At 44.4% G+C, this 14,486-nt stretch overlaps 1 protein-coding gene across 1 annotated transcript; it reads left to right on the plus strand.

Annotated features, from left to right (window-relative positions):
• The first annotated feature begins 13,406 nt into the window (after positions 1 to 13,406).
• LOC110550765 (spindlin-2-like) lies at positions 13,407 to 14,246 on the plus strand. The gene has a single exon (XM_021640920.2). The coding sequence runs from the start codon at positions 13,407 to 13,409 to the stop codon at positions 14,244 to 14,246; it is 840 nt and encodes a 279-aa protein (XP_021496595.2).
• The last annotated feature ends 240 nt before the right edge of the window (positions 14,247 to 14,486 follow it).

Below are 14,486 nucleotides of genomic sequence, written 5' to 3' on the forward strand. Positions count from 1 at the left end.
CCCAGCACCCACATGAAAACTGCACATAGCTGTACGTGCCTTTAGGCCACCACTGGAGGCATAACTGCAGGTGGGTCTCAGGGCTTGCTGGCTCTCCGGAAGAGCCACAGCAGTGAGCTTCCAGCTCAGTGAGAGACACTCTCTAAAAACTAAGGAAGAGGAGAACGAGCGAAGACACGCTCAGGGCCTTCCTCTGTCCTCACGCACATACAGAAGGAGCATGTGCACCTTCAAACACACACACACACACACACACATACACACACACACAGAAGGGGCTCTGTTAGACAAATACTCAGAGTTTGGATTTGGGGTTGGGGCTTTCTGTTAGGCGTCTTATCACCCCCTTTTCTCCCATAAATTTTATCTGGAAAAGTATATTGAAGGTACACATGTCAGGTATATTTTCCATGACATGAGATGATTTTTTTTTTCTCCAAAACCTCTAGCTTTGCCTCTTGTTGAAAGTTCCCCACATGAGACATAACTACACTTGGAAGGAAGAGCTAGACATTTGAGCTAAGAACTTGCATTCCAGTGCCAAGGTCTATGATGTCACAAGGCGCAGAAGGTGGTCCATAGAACCGAGGCTTTCATGCTGCCCCACAGTCTCTCTCCCTCCCAACAAGGGCTGTAGAAAATCGGTGTATGAAAATAGACTTTACAGTGACTGTATGTGACACTCTTCCTTGAGTTTTCTGTCAGTTCCATGAGGTTTGGTTTCCCACAAAGAAAGTAGATCATCAAGAATCAGTGCTGACAGTGGTCACACCAGGCCTGCTTGAGGGTCCTTGCCATCTCCAGGCTCTGCAGATGGAGCCAAGAGAACCCTGCAGAGCTCAGTGAGATGTTGACACTAATTCTCAAGGCACTGACATAAAGAGAGAGGGTATGAAGGAAGTGTTTATTTTGGTCCATTGTTTGGGCTGATACCATCCATCCTGGCAGGGGAAGCCTGGCAGCTAGAGTATGAGATGGATGGTGACATTGTAGATGCAAGCAGGAAGCAGAGAGGGTTCTCATCTTGCTTTCTTTATTTTTTTCTTTAAAAATAATATTCAGTGTATGGGTTGTCTGTATAGGTACCGTGTATGTGTAGTGATCATGGAAGCCAGAGAGGCTTAGGAAAGAAAGGCAGGTGTGGCTGTCAAGGGGGCAGGGGATGGTGAGGCAGCAGCGCTCAGGAGAACAGTTCCCCTCACTGCCTGTGTAAACATCAAGGCGGGAGAATGGAGAAGGCCACAAAAAGGAAGCTAAACTAGAAGTTACCAATGCTGTGAGCCACCATGTGGTTACCAGGATCTGAACTCAGGTCCCTCTGCAGGAGCAGGAAGCGCTCCTAACCACGGAGCCACCTCTCCAGCCCCTCACAATCACTTCTTCTACAACCCCCAAACACACAGCATCACTTGATAGTGTGTGAATGTAGATAAAAGACTCACGTTGTAACTTACCTGTGTGAATGTTCGGAGCCGGAGGCTCTCAGAATCATAAACATTTGCATGGCTGTTTTCACTTTCTGGCTCTCTCCATTTTCAGCCTTCCTGTTTGCACATGCCTTCAGGAGGGAAACTGCGCTGAGCGCCCTGCAGCTTCTCACTCCTGTCCTTCACAAAGTTAAATACCACCTCAGACTCTACTCTTTCATTGTGTTCTGTGTAGTGGGATCTCCAAATTAATAAAATGGAAGCCCAGACACAAAGCAGCAAGTGTTAATGTTGTTTTTCGAGGATCTGTCTTTCCTTATTTTTGTAGGTTTTTTTATTCTATTTCTCTTGGTTTGAACTAGTGTCTGAGTCAGTGGTAGCGCTTAACCCAGACAGAGTCTTTAGCAAGGCTGTGGGCGGAGTGAGATAAAGAGGGAATTACTGAAGAAAAGTCACCTGGATTGATTTTGCTGCTAAATACAAGGCATTTATTGACTTGCTTTTGGTCACACAGAGCCCTGAACCATGCTAATGCATACTAAAACTCCACATCTGATTTTGCTCAAAGGAAAAAAGAACCTTAAAAACAAAATAGATGGGAAAAAAACCCTAAGGTGTATTGCTTGACACTCTAGAAAGATAGCTGTAATTTTTAAAAACAATTTTATTTTGATGTTTTTGTTATTGTTTGACAGTTTCATATATTTATATAACGAGATTTAGTCATTTCCATTCCCTATCCCCCTCCTCATACTTCCTCCCTCATTCCACCTAGACCCTCCTTCAATTCCCCCTTGCCTCCTCCCTCATTCTTCTTCACCATTCCTTCCCTCATCCCCCTTACTCATCCCTCTCCCTCATACCCCTTCCTCTCTCGGTAGCACCATTACTCTCAGTTAGTCCCCCTCCTACGTCATTTCCTTTTTGTGGGTGACCCCTGAGCTTGATTAATTACGTAGTACAAGAGTATTCAATGGAGCGAGGGAAACTTATCTATGATTACATCAATGAAGAAGATAGAACCCCTCCTCCAATAAATGTTGATTGCCAAATAGTTCCTCTGGGAGGGGAGTGGAGGGTTTCATGGTCCCACTCTATCCATGGTGAAATGTTGAGGGGCCCAATCTTATGCACATGATGATAGCGACCATGAGTTTATGAGTGCAATGATTCAGTCGGATCCAGAAGATATCTTTTTGATATCCACCTTCCCATCTTCTCACTCTTACATTCTTTCTACCCCCTCTTTCATGATGTCCTATGAGCCTTGGAGGAGGCGATTTAGCTATCTCCACCATCACTGATTCCCAGCACTTTGTCCAGTAATGCATCTCGGCCCATGGCAGTCAAAAGCTTCTCTGGTGAAAGCTTAGTGAAACACTAGTCTATAGATATAAACATGAATATTCGGAAGGAAGTTTAACAACCTAACTACTAAGCAAAACAATAGTGTTATGTTCCTCCATAGGGCCTACATCTCCCCAGCCACAGGTTCCTAACCAGATTTATAGAACCAGGTGTGTATTCCCTCCTGTAGAGCAGGTCTTGGATACAATTGAATAGCTACTGGTTACTTCCATGTGGTAGTTTGAATAGGAATGACTCCCACACACACACACACACACACACACACACACCACCATAGACTCATATGTTTGAATGTTTGGTCATTGGAAATGGCACTACTAGGAGGAGTGACCTTGTTGGAGGAAGTGGGTCACTGAGGTGGGCTTCGAGGTCCAAGAAGCCCAAGTATGGCCAGTGTGTCTCAGTCTTCTTCTGCTGCCTGTGGATCAAGATGTAGAACTCTCAGCTTCTTCTTCAGCATCCTTGCCTGCCTACATGCCACCATGACAATAAGGGACTAAATCTTTGAAACTGTAAGCCAGCCCCAATTAAATGTTTTCCTTTATAAGAGTCGCCGTGGTCATGGTGTCTCTCCATAGCAATATAAAGCCTAACTAAGACACTACATGACAGGCATGCCGCCATTGCACTAGAGGAAACATCTTGCCTGATGTTGTAGCTTGAATGGCTCGCAGATGAGCACAATGGTAGATCATTTTCTTCCCTGGCAGCCTAGCTATCATCTTCTTAGACTATGCAAGCTAGTCATTATGGAGGATGTTTCCACCTCAGCTTTAGACCCTCCCTGTGATCTGTAAGAAAAGTACTCAATGCCTTCACTAATAGGGTCTTACCACCAACTTCTGGCAGGCAACCAAGAACAATGACAACAGCCTAAAGAGTTTGAGAAGCCTTTGGAATCTCCCGGTCACTCCCTGGTCACTTCCAGGCCCTGGGATTTTTAGTTTAATAACTGTTTCAGTTTGCTTTTCTATTGCTCTGATAAAAGCACTCTGATAATAGTAAGGGGTGGGGAGCTCGAACCTCCTACATCAATTAACAATCAATAAAATGCCACTTAGACATAGCCAAGGTGAGTCTGATGGAGTCAGCCCCCCACCTGGGGTTCTTTCTTCCAAGGTGAGACAAATTGACAACCAAGATTAGCCATCACAAGAAATCAGTGGCTTCTGGGAGGAGCGCACCTCTATTTGGACTCAACAGTTAGTCTTATAGATATATCCTGTGACACAACATCTTATAACTTCTCCCACCAAACCCCATCCTAACCTCATCATCTAACAGGGAGATTCATTAGAAAGTAAATGAAAGAGAATCAGAGCAGAAAGAAACACTTATCAGAAATAAAACAAGTGGGAGTCATTACTACATCCTAGATGCTTTCCTCACATTGTCTGTGTAATGACAATAAAACCATTATGTCCCAGGTACAATAATTTTCAGTGTTACCAATAATATAAATAATACTGCTTATCATTCAGAAAACACATTTGCACTAATCATTCTGATGTGTTTTTCTAGCTCACTCCTAATGGAGAACTGATGAATCGGGATTGTTCATTTTCTCATTTATACATGAGGGAAGTGAGGTTTAGAAGTTGAGCCAATTTCCCAACATTCTAGACTAATAAGCAGCAGAGCAAGAAAGCTACACTCCTTCCTGACTTCGTGGCATGAGCTCATGAGAAACGCAATGCAGAGCACTTAGCAAAGATTCCAGTGCTTCGGTATATGGCAGTTTAACGTTGTCTTGGATCCAAGATTGGGAATAAGGCTCAACTCAGCTGAGCCCCCCTCAAAATTCCTGAGACAGAACAGCAGAGCGTGTTACAGAGAGAGGAAACTAAACCAAGCTTATGTGAGTCCTCCACAGATCATCAAGTTGATCTTACAAATCCAGGGCAGAGGTTTCGGAAGCATGTTGGTCTTTGTGGGAGGGGAGGCCCTTACCTCACACTACGTGCAGGTACTACAATGAGGGCAGGGCCTGGAAGTCTCCTTGAAGTCCAAGGTTTGTTTTTTTTTCTTTTGTTCCATTTTTTGTGTGTATGTGACATTTGCATATTTGTGCATGAGCATCAATGTGAGTAAATGTGAGCCTGTTATTTGTGTGTGTGTGTGTGAGAGAGAGAGAGAGAGAGAGAGAGAGAGAGAGAGAGAGAGAGAACGGGCACGATGTGTAATGTAGACTCATCCATTCTCTCTTCTACTTTAGCCATTGAAGCAGTGTCTCTCAGCCAAACCCGGGGCTCCCCAATATGACTAGTCTCAACAGCCAGCTTGTTCTGAGAACTCCCCTGTCTCTGCCTCCAAAGACTGAGTTCTCCTTTTCATTTTTTTTCTTATTCTTTTTTTTTCCTCTTTTGTCATACTATCAGAACCAGGTTAAGATACGATCAGCTCAATCACTCAATCACTCCGCACTTGTGGAATCTAATAAGAAGGAAGACTGCTGAATCTCCGTTCTGTAAAGCAAGTATCTTGACAGATGAACTAAAGCACGACTTCATCTCGGCAAGTGGTTGCAGCTGTCGATGTTGATGGTGAGTGAGGCTGGCAAATGGGGGTCTGCAGCTGAATCCCTTACGATAATGGACAAAAGCTGAGCTTGGTGGTGCACACCTGTAACCTCAATACTTGGGAAGTAAAGGCAGAAAGATCATAAGTTCAAGTCAAGCCTGGATTACATAGTAAATCCAAGGCCAGCCTGGGATACATAGCAAGTCCAAGGCCAGCCTGGATTACATAGTAAGTCCAAGGCCAGCCTGGGATACATAGTAAATCCAAGGCCAGCCTGGGATACATAGTAAGTCCAAGGCCAGCCTGGGTTACATAGTAAGTCCAAGGCCAGCCTGGACTACTTGTACGACTCTTTTCCAAACAGCAGCATCTTTTCTTGTCCTTTTTGGTTTCTATTTCTCGTCTTTCCTCAGCTCTGTGGTTTGGGACTGCTTTCTGGGAGAACTTTCACTGTGTCTGTTGGTCCAGGATCTCCAAAGCAGCTTGGCAAGCCAAACAGTGCAGCAGACATTTCTGTTTTGATTTTTAGAAAACTACGATGCAACTGAAGTGCTGTCTGAAGAGGCAGTTCTGAGACGGGATGACTACTCGAGAGAATGGAGAAGGCTGGGATCTCGTGCGCCACCGGAACTAGTTTCCTCATGATGAAAACAATGATGTTCTCAACCAGAGTCGGTGTTGGGAACACAATGCTTTGTTTCCATTTCAACACTGCATAATTCCCATATGGCAACACTGGGAATCTTTTCTGATATTAAACAGATTATAGCAGTGACAAGTTGAGTAAACACTGCCATTAAAAAGGGTTTTAATGATGAATGATTTAAAAAAAAATTTTTGTCTGTGGCACTAGGTTCAGTGTTCTACACGAACTCTAAAACATAGTAATTTCTTTTTTAGATCTCCAAACAGAGTGGACCTTATTTTGCTCCATCTTGGTCTAATCAAAGCCACAAAATACCATGCTTCGTTAAAAATAAATAAATAACCCTAATTTTGTTTCATTGACTTTTTTTCCATTAATTTCTTACCTTTAATGTTATTGTTTGGGGCTCATTTTTTTAAATATTTTCTTTCATTGAACCAATTCACTTCTTATTTTCTAGTGTAGATGGGAACTTGGGTTACTAGTCAGTAACCAGTAACTTGGGTTCTAAGATGAGAATTAGTAGCCATGTGCAATAGCACACGCCTGTAATTCCAGCATTCAGGGAGGCAGAGGCAGGTGGATCTCTGTGAGTTTGAGGCCAGCTTGCTCTACAAAGTGAGTCCAGGACAGCCAGGGCTACACAGAGAAACTCTGTCTCACAAAGTAAAAGAAAAAAAAATATATTTAGCGTTGTTTAGTTGGCTCTGTTGGTCTTCTTGTGGAGCTCCTGTCACCTCCGGATCCTCTTCGCCCCCAGCCCCCACTTTCTCACAAGACTCCCTATGCATCGCCCAATGTTTGTCTGTGAGTCTCAGCGTCTGTTTGGAGGCACTGCTGGATAGAACCTCTCAGAGGACAACTCTGACACACCTCTGTCTGCAAGCTTAGCAGAGCATTGTTCATAGGGGGCTGGCACTTGCCAGTAGGGTGGGTCTTTGGTTGGGGCAGACATTGGGCTGGGCATTCCTTCCATTTCTGCCCTATCTGCTCTATCTTTATCCCTGCACATCTTGTAGGCAGGGTAAAGTTAGGGTCAAAGTTCATCAACCAAGGGCCATGTGTGAACTAGACTTAGGCCCCTACAGAGATGTAGCAGATGGGCAGCTTAGGCTTCATGTGGGTCCTCCAGTAAGGGAAGTGGGAACTGCATTGGACATGGACTCACTTGCCAGCTTTTTAATCACTTCCCCCTGGTGGGACTGCCTTGCCAGGCAACAGGGGAAGAGAACGTGATCAGTCCTGATGCAGCTTGCTGAGCTGGGGTGGATGAGAAAGGGAGCTCCCCTTTTCTGAGGAAAGGGGAAAGATGGAGGGGGCTACAACAAGGATGTAAAGTGACTAAAAAAGAAAATAAAAAAGAAAAGGAAAAAAACTAAAAAAAAAAAATCCTGGCTGGACAGAGTGCTCACCCAGCTCGAACAAAGCCCTGGGTCCCATTCCCAGCCCCCTTAAGTGGTGCTGCATGCTTCTAGCCTCTAATCCCAGCACCAAGAGGTAGAGGGGAGGACATAAGGAGTTCAAGACCACTCTTGGATGCATAGTGAGTTTGAGGCTAGCCTGGGCTACACGAAACCTGTTGGATAAACAAACACATCCTGCAAGACATCCTTTCTTTGGTGTTTGCCACACTTTGTTCTGTGGTTCCTGAGCATCTGCCTTGTTGACTAGGCCCTGGGTACTTGAAAAAGAAGAGAACACCTGATGCTATTGGGAGCATGGGTCAGAGACATTGACTGGCGGAACCCTTCCCATCCTGGCTGGTTTCCAGGTCCCCAGCATTAAGCGTAGATGGCCCTGTTTCTTTTCAACTCTATCCATTCTTGCTTGATGCTAAAGCTCTGATGGATAGCACTACAAAGAATTGGGAGTCTTCTCATAATCCATTGATCCTCTCAGCACTACATATTTTTCTTTGTCTGTAGTAATAGTTTCTCTAATGTCTACTTTACCAAAAATAAACAGAACAGTCACTCTTTTTTGTTGGTTTGTTTGTTTGTTTTCTTTTGACACAGGGCTGGCCTGGGACTCGCTACATAGACCAGGTAGACATTGAAATCACAGAGATCAACTACCTCTGAGTGCTGGAATTAAAGGGGCACACCACCATGCCTGGATTTTTTTTAAAGAATTGTCTCTGTCTCTCTCTGTCTCTGTCTCCCTGTCTCTGTCTCTCTGTCTCTCTCTGTCTCTGTCTCTGTCTGTCTGTCTGTCTGTCTCTCTCTCTCTCTCTCTCTCTGTGTGTGTGTGTGTGTGTGTGTGTGTGTGTGTGTCTGTTGCCCAAAGAGCCCATCAGATCCCTGGAACTAGAGTTGCAGGTGGTCGTGAACTGCTATGTGGGTGCTGGAAACTGAACTCCAGTCCTCTGCAAGAGCATAGGTGTTCTTAACCACTGAGCCATCTCTCCAGCCCCTTCTGCCCCACTGTAATCTTCACTGTTAAACTCTCCCAGACACTTTTCCTTTAGTTCCCACTCTTACTGTCTATTTTAATCAGTAATTCCCATTTGCTTTTTCTCAGACCTCCTCCTATTTCACCAAGATGATGTATTTTCTTTTGTCTTGGAAGTTTCTCATTGATTCTTGAATCCTGGCTTTAGGACATGCGTTGAAAATCCTTCCTGACAACTGTATCCTCTTGTGTCACCATCAGGAAACTGGTTTTCCTCATCTGCTTGCTTCTCATCTGGAGAATGGTCATGGTGTAACATGCTTTCCATTTTGACCTTTACATTTTGTGGAACACCTCAGCAGCCCTGTCCTTTTCCACATTTCTTTGGGGAGGTGGACAGTTACCCTTCTGAGGTTTAGCATGTCTTGGCCTTCTTATAGATTGTGGGTGTAAGAGCTGTTTAACTTTCATAACCTTTTGGTGGGTTTTGATTTTTCTGGGTTTGCCCAATTGAGTAAAAGAGACTATTCCTCCAGGCCAGAATGACAGCCATGCTTTAAAAGGGTCAGGTTTAGCGGCTCTAAACCTTCCTAATGCTGGGACCCTTTAATACAGTTCCTCAAGTTGTGGTGACATCAATCATAAAATTATTTCATTGCTACTTCATAACTGTAATTTTTCTACTGTCATGAATTGTGATGTAGATATCTATTATACCAGATATATGATTTCTGACCCCTGTGAAAGGGTCATTTGATCCCCAAGGGGGCATCAACCCACAAGTTGAGAACCATTGGTCTAGGCATAGAGGGATATTCCTTACTGTATAGAAAGGTAGTCCAATGTTGCTATGCAGAAGACAGTCTCAATCCCTTGAAGGCAAAGGTTCTTCCAAGATCAGGCTTCATACTGGATTCCTCACCTTTACACCATGTTAATTGTCTGTCGCTGATGTAGCAAATGACCACAGACTTGGTATATTAGAGCAATACAGTTTCCTTTTACACCCTTGAAAGTGCAGCTCCTGAAAAGGGTCCCACTAGCTAAAAGCAGTGGACCTGGAGCACTTCACATAAACCTGCTTTATTGCCTTTCCCCTTACCTAGTGGCCCTTTCTACCTCCACAGTCAACAGCAGGTGGCTGAGTCCCTCCCAGACTGCACCTCTCCAATCTCCACTCTTCCTCTACGCTGCCTTCTCTCACCCAGAGCCCACGTGACAAAACTGAGCCCATCTCATCTCCAGTAAGACTAACAGCCTAATCCTCCCTGCCAGGCTTGCTATCCCGTGCCTCATGACCACGCTGCTCACTATTCTGAGGCGCTTTATGTGTGTTGCATTGACAAAACAGAATAACACAGATTGAGTCTATAATGAAGTCTATAATGAAGCAGATTTTGCGTGATTCCTGGCTCAGACGTGTGGAAGTGCAATCTCAAGGGACCAGCAGCAGAGGAAGGCATTCTTGTTGGGTGTTGTCATCAAAGAGACATCCAATAGGCTAGAGGGACAAGAAAGGGAGCCAAACTCATTTTCATAATTAAACCTTTCCCGTAATAGCAGCGTTAATTGATTTTTTTTTTTTTTTGTCAAGTCCCTTTTTGACCTAATCATTTCCCTCCAAATTCCCACTGGGGATTAATCTTCAGAAAATTACTTTTGGGCAAACTGGTGATGAGGGTGAATATTTTCACACCTAGAGCAGTGGGGGCATTATTCTTCCTGCCTAATGTGCCCTCAAGTTCTCTGGCTACTTCCTCTCCCATGGTAGCATGGCTGCTCAGTGAGTGGTGTGAGTTCTTGATGGCTAATGATGTACAAAGACTGAACCACCTTGCCACATCCTGTCATCTGGGTCAAGCTCAAAACAGCAACAGCCATCTGTAGGAATAAAAATACAAATAAAACTGATAGCCTCTCTAAACTATGAATCCCCAGTGTAATCAATACATTATTTAGATTCTATTCCTTTGTATTAATGCACTATAAATGTACAAACCAGCAGACTTTGTTGTGACTTTTTGCACAGGTTTATACTGTACTTTAATCATCTCTAACCACCCCACTATCCTCCGTGTCCACCTGCACACCCCCTCAATTGGTCCCCTTCTCTCTAAATACCCCCTTTTACTTAATGTCCTTTGTTAAAATCTAAATTTCACAAATTTCATTTTGAATTTGGCTTGTTTCACTTAGCATAATATACTTTTCAGTTCCATCCATTTTCTGAGAACAAAAACCCTTCACTCTTATACATAGATTTTTAAAAAAATACTATAAAAATAAATATATCTACATAGATATGTAACATTTCCTTTTGCCAGTCATCCAGTGATTGACAGCTAAGGTTACTCCATGGCTTGTCTATTGTGGGTAGTGAGGCAATCAACATGGAATTGCAGGGGCCCTGGTTAGTTTTTATTGTCGACCTGACACATCCTGGAAAGAAGGGAGCCTCCATCACACTGGCCTGTGGCCACATCTGTGAGGAACTATCTTGTTTTGACTGTCGATGTGGGAGAATATAGCCCACAGTGGGCAGTGTCACCCTCTCATGCAGGTGGACCTGGGTTGCATGAGAAAGGAAGAAAGCTGAGTAAGCCATGAAACAGGCCAGTAAGCAGCATTCCTGAGCGGTCTCTACTTCAGTTCCTGCCTCTGAATTCCTGCCTTGAGTTCCTGCCCTGACTTTTCTCAGTTACAGACTGGAGCCTATGAGGGTAAAGTGAGATGAGCTCTTCTCTTCCCAAGTTGGTGACTATGGGGAGCATATTTTTCTTGTATTTGTTGTCTATTTATGCTCCATCTTTTGAAAGCTCTCTGCTTATTGTTCTTAGAAATACACTATCACATGTTTTCTTTCTTGGGTTCTCTCTCTCTCTCTCTCTCTGTGTGTGTGTGTGTGTGTGTGTGTATGTGTGTGTGTTTGTGTGTGCCTGGAGGAGGAAAAGAAAGAGAAAAAAAGCATTCCATTTGAATGAAACCCACACTGAGGTCAGCCACATAGTGGGCAGACGGTCACATAATGGTAGGGGATCATATAAGAGCAGAGAAACAGTAAAACTCAAAGTATGAGGGGAAACATGCTTAGAACAGACATGGAACAAAGAATAGGAGAAGTTATACTCAGGAAAGTGGCCAAACTTACAAAGCTGCCGTAAGTCAGAGAGCTCAAAATATATAGATCTCAGACATTAAAGTAGAAGGGAATTAATTTTCTGAGAAGAGGATAAACAGGGTGTAGTGGGGACAGGGGAGGATACTAAAAAGGATCCTCTGAAGTTCTGAAAAACTGTGTGGCATGAACAATTAAAGTGCCCTCCATAATTCGCGAGTAAATTTCATATTTACCTAGTCCAGTATTCTTGTCTACCCATATTTCAAAAGTAAAATAACCTCTTCTATTTCACCCTGTTTCACTGAACTTGATCTAATAAATTCCTTGTAACCAGAAGTGCTGGTAAATTTTAAAGGCATTTAAAATATGACTGGTCGATATTGGATTTGTCATAGGTTTACCCAGACTTTGGAAGCAGGCCCAGGAGCTAATTTTTTCCTCGCTCTTTGCAAAGGATCCATAATTCATGATTGCCATTGACTTCAATACAAGGTATTTAATCCTGTCAAATTCCAGCTTTGTTTGAATAAAAATGGCCCTCCTCTAATTATGGGTTATGATAAAGCTAATTTTGGTGTGTTATCCAGTGGGCTGCCTCGGAGCGGCTGGCAACATTTCTGATACGAAGGATGGCTCAAAGATAGCCAAGGGAAAGATGGGAGCTGGGAAACTAACCACTGAGTGCGTTGGCGACTCAGAAACAAGAGTTTCAGAGGAAAAACAGAGAAAAGGCTCCAGGGAGTGAGCTACTTGGGTAGACTGTTTCTCGAGTCATGAGAACATTTGGGTGGGACTCCGGGCGGCTTTATGAGAAGCTTTTTAAAGCCTGGATGCTGGATGTTTCTAGGTAACTAGGGAAGGTGCCACCGGCCTGGGAGGGCTTTCTGTGACACAAGCAGAGCCTGGGTGAGGTCACAAAGCAGCGAACAGAGGTTGCGCGTCTGTTCCACTTGGGGGCGCTAGACTCCCTTGGAGGTGGGTTCAACACCTTCACAACGGCCTGCAGAGGCCTGCAGGAGCCAGGCCCCTGGCTCCTGAGCGTTTTCAGAAGACAGAATCTGGACAGCTAAGACATTTTCTTTGGGTAAATATGTTTATGAAATAACTGAGACTCTTGTAGTCCCAGAAAGTTAAAAAGGTTTCCCTCAAAACTCCTGTGAATCCACCTTGTATGTTGGTAATGTCTCCCACGTTTGGGAGCTGGAGGGAGGAGCTAGGCCTGTCATTCTTCTGAGTTGATTATTCTTGCTAATGATATTTTAAACCCATCATCCCGCTAAGAGGCCAAAGCCCCTCTTGTCCGTGTGATTTAGAAGATATTATTTCTAAATGGCTGCTGCTGCACGGACATAAAGCTTTTCTTCTCATGATGGGGCTCAGAGCACTGGCTTCTGTGCTAGGAGACTCTGAATAGCTTCACGGAATTAACCTGAATCTGGGTCAGGAGACACAATACAGAAGGCCAGGAGACTTAGGGTACTGTGTCCCTGGGCAGGTATTTGTGGGTACAGCCACCTAGCTCATGGCTTGAGGATGGAAAAGGCGTGTGGCCACCCTTCTGGCTCTTTGCTATCCTTGCTCTGTTCTGCTTGCTCACTGGGGGGTCAGGTATTCCCCCTCCCACATTGGCTTAGCCATTTGAGGAAAGGTTCCTCGGCAGAGGCAAACTGCCTTGGGGCTGAAGAAATGTATCTCTGAGAATGTTATTGTGAACTTCAGAGAATCATTTGTTAATTTTCCTATTAGTTTATTATGATAAATTATGTTTAGATACCCAAACCTCTTTAGCCTTCTTCACCTGCTCTGATGTTCTCCTAGACAAGAGCTTTGGCCCAGCATCCTCCCCTCTTTTTCTTGCAGGCACTCATATGGTAGAGGCAACAGCATTGTGTCTGGTTTAAGCAGGTGAGTTCTTAAACCCAGACAGTGGCCAAGCATGAAGCCCAGACAGAAAAACATAACCAGACAGGAGACCAGGAATGCGGCCTACAGCACTAGGTCTACAGCCATGGGGAAGATGGCTTCTCTGAAGAACAGGCCATCTCTCCAGAAGCAGAGGAGGGGCAGGCCATCTCTCCAGAAGCAGAAGAGGGGCAGGAAGTCTCTCCAGAAGCAGAGGAGGGGCAGACCATCCCAGGCCCTGAGGAACATTGTCGGCTGCAGAATCTCTCACGAGTGGAAGGAAGGTGATGAGCCTGTCACCCAATGGAAGGCCACCGTTATAGATCAGCTCCCAACCAATCCTTCTCTCTATTTGGTGAAGTATGACGGGGTTGACTGCGTCTATGGAATGGAGCTCCACAACGACAAAAGGATTTTAAAGCTTAAGATCCTGTCTCATAAAGTGTCATTTCCTCAAGTCAGAGACGCCCACTTCGCACGCACCATGGTTGGCAGAGCCGTGGAACACAATTTTGAAGGCCAACACAGCTCTATGGATAAGTGGAGGGGCATGGTCCTAGCCCAAGCGCCAACCATGAAGGCCTGGTTTTACATTACCTATGAGAAAGACCCGGTCTTGTACATGTACCAGCTCCTGGACGATTACATAAAAGGTGACCTCCACATCATGACCGAGTCTCCTCCAGCAGAGGTGTCGTCAGAAGAAGGTGGTGATGTCTTGACAGGTAAATGCGTGCAATACACCAAAAGTGATGGGTCCAGAAAGACTGGCAAGGTCCTTTTCAAAGCTCTATCCAGACCTTCTGTGTATTTCATCAAGTTTAATGGCGACAGCCACATCTACGTCTACGATTTGATAGAAAAGTTCCATTAAGATGAAACTCATGACGTGTGGAGAGGTAGAGGTATAATTTATAGAATTGAGAAAAAAAGTACTTTACAGTGTGTCGGATTCCCAAGAATCTCTGATAACTCCAGTATCTTTGCCAGTGGAATTCGTTTGGCTTTAAAAATAAAAATTGTAAAGATGACATGTTGTGCGTGAACACTTGGGTGGAAGAGACAAGGTATGAGGTGAATGGGCTTTCAAAGGCAGACACGTGTCCGCTCAGGC

The sequence above is a fragment of the Meriones unguiculatus genome, chromosome 4, assembly GCF_030254825.1.
Source record: "Meriones unguiculatus strain TT.TT164.6M chromosome 4, Bangor_MerUng_6.1, whole genome shotgun sequence".
NCBI classification, from domain to species: domain Eukaryota; kingdom Metazoa; phylum Chordata; class Mammalia; order Rodentia; family Muridae; genus Meriones; species Meriones unguiculatus.

Bases quoted from the DNA above. Each gene is read 5' to 3' on its own strand.
- LOC110550765 (XM_021640920.2), top strand. From the start codon at position 13,407: ATGAAGCCCAGACAGAAAAACATAACCAGACAGGAGACCAGGAATGCG.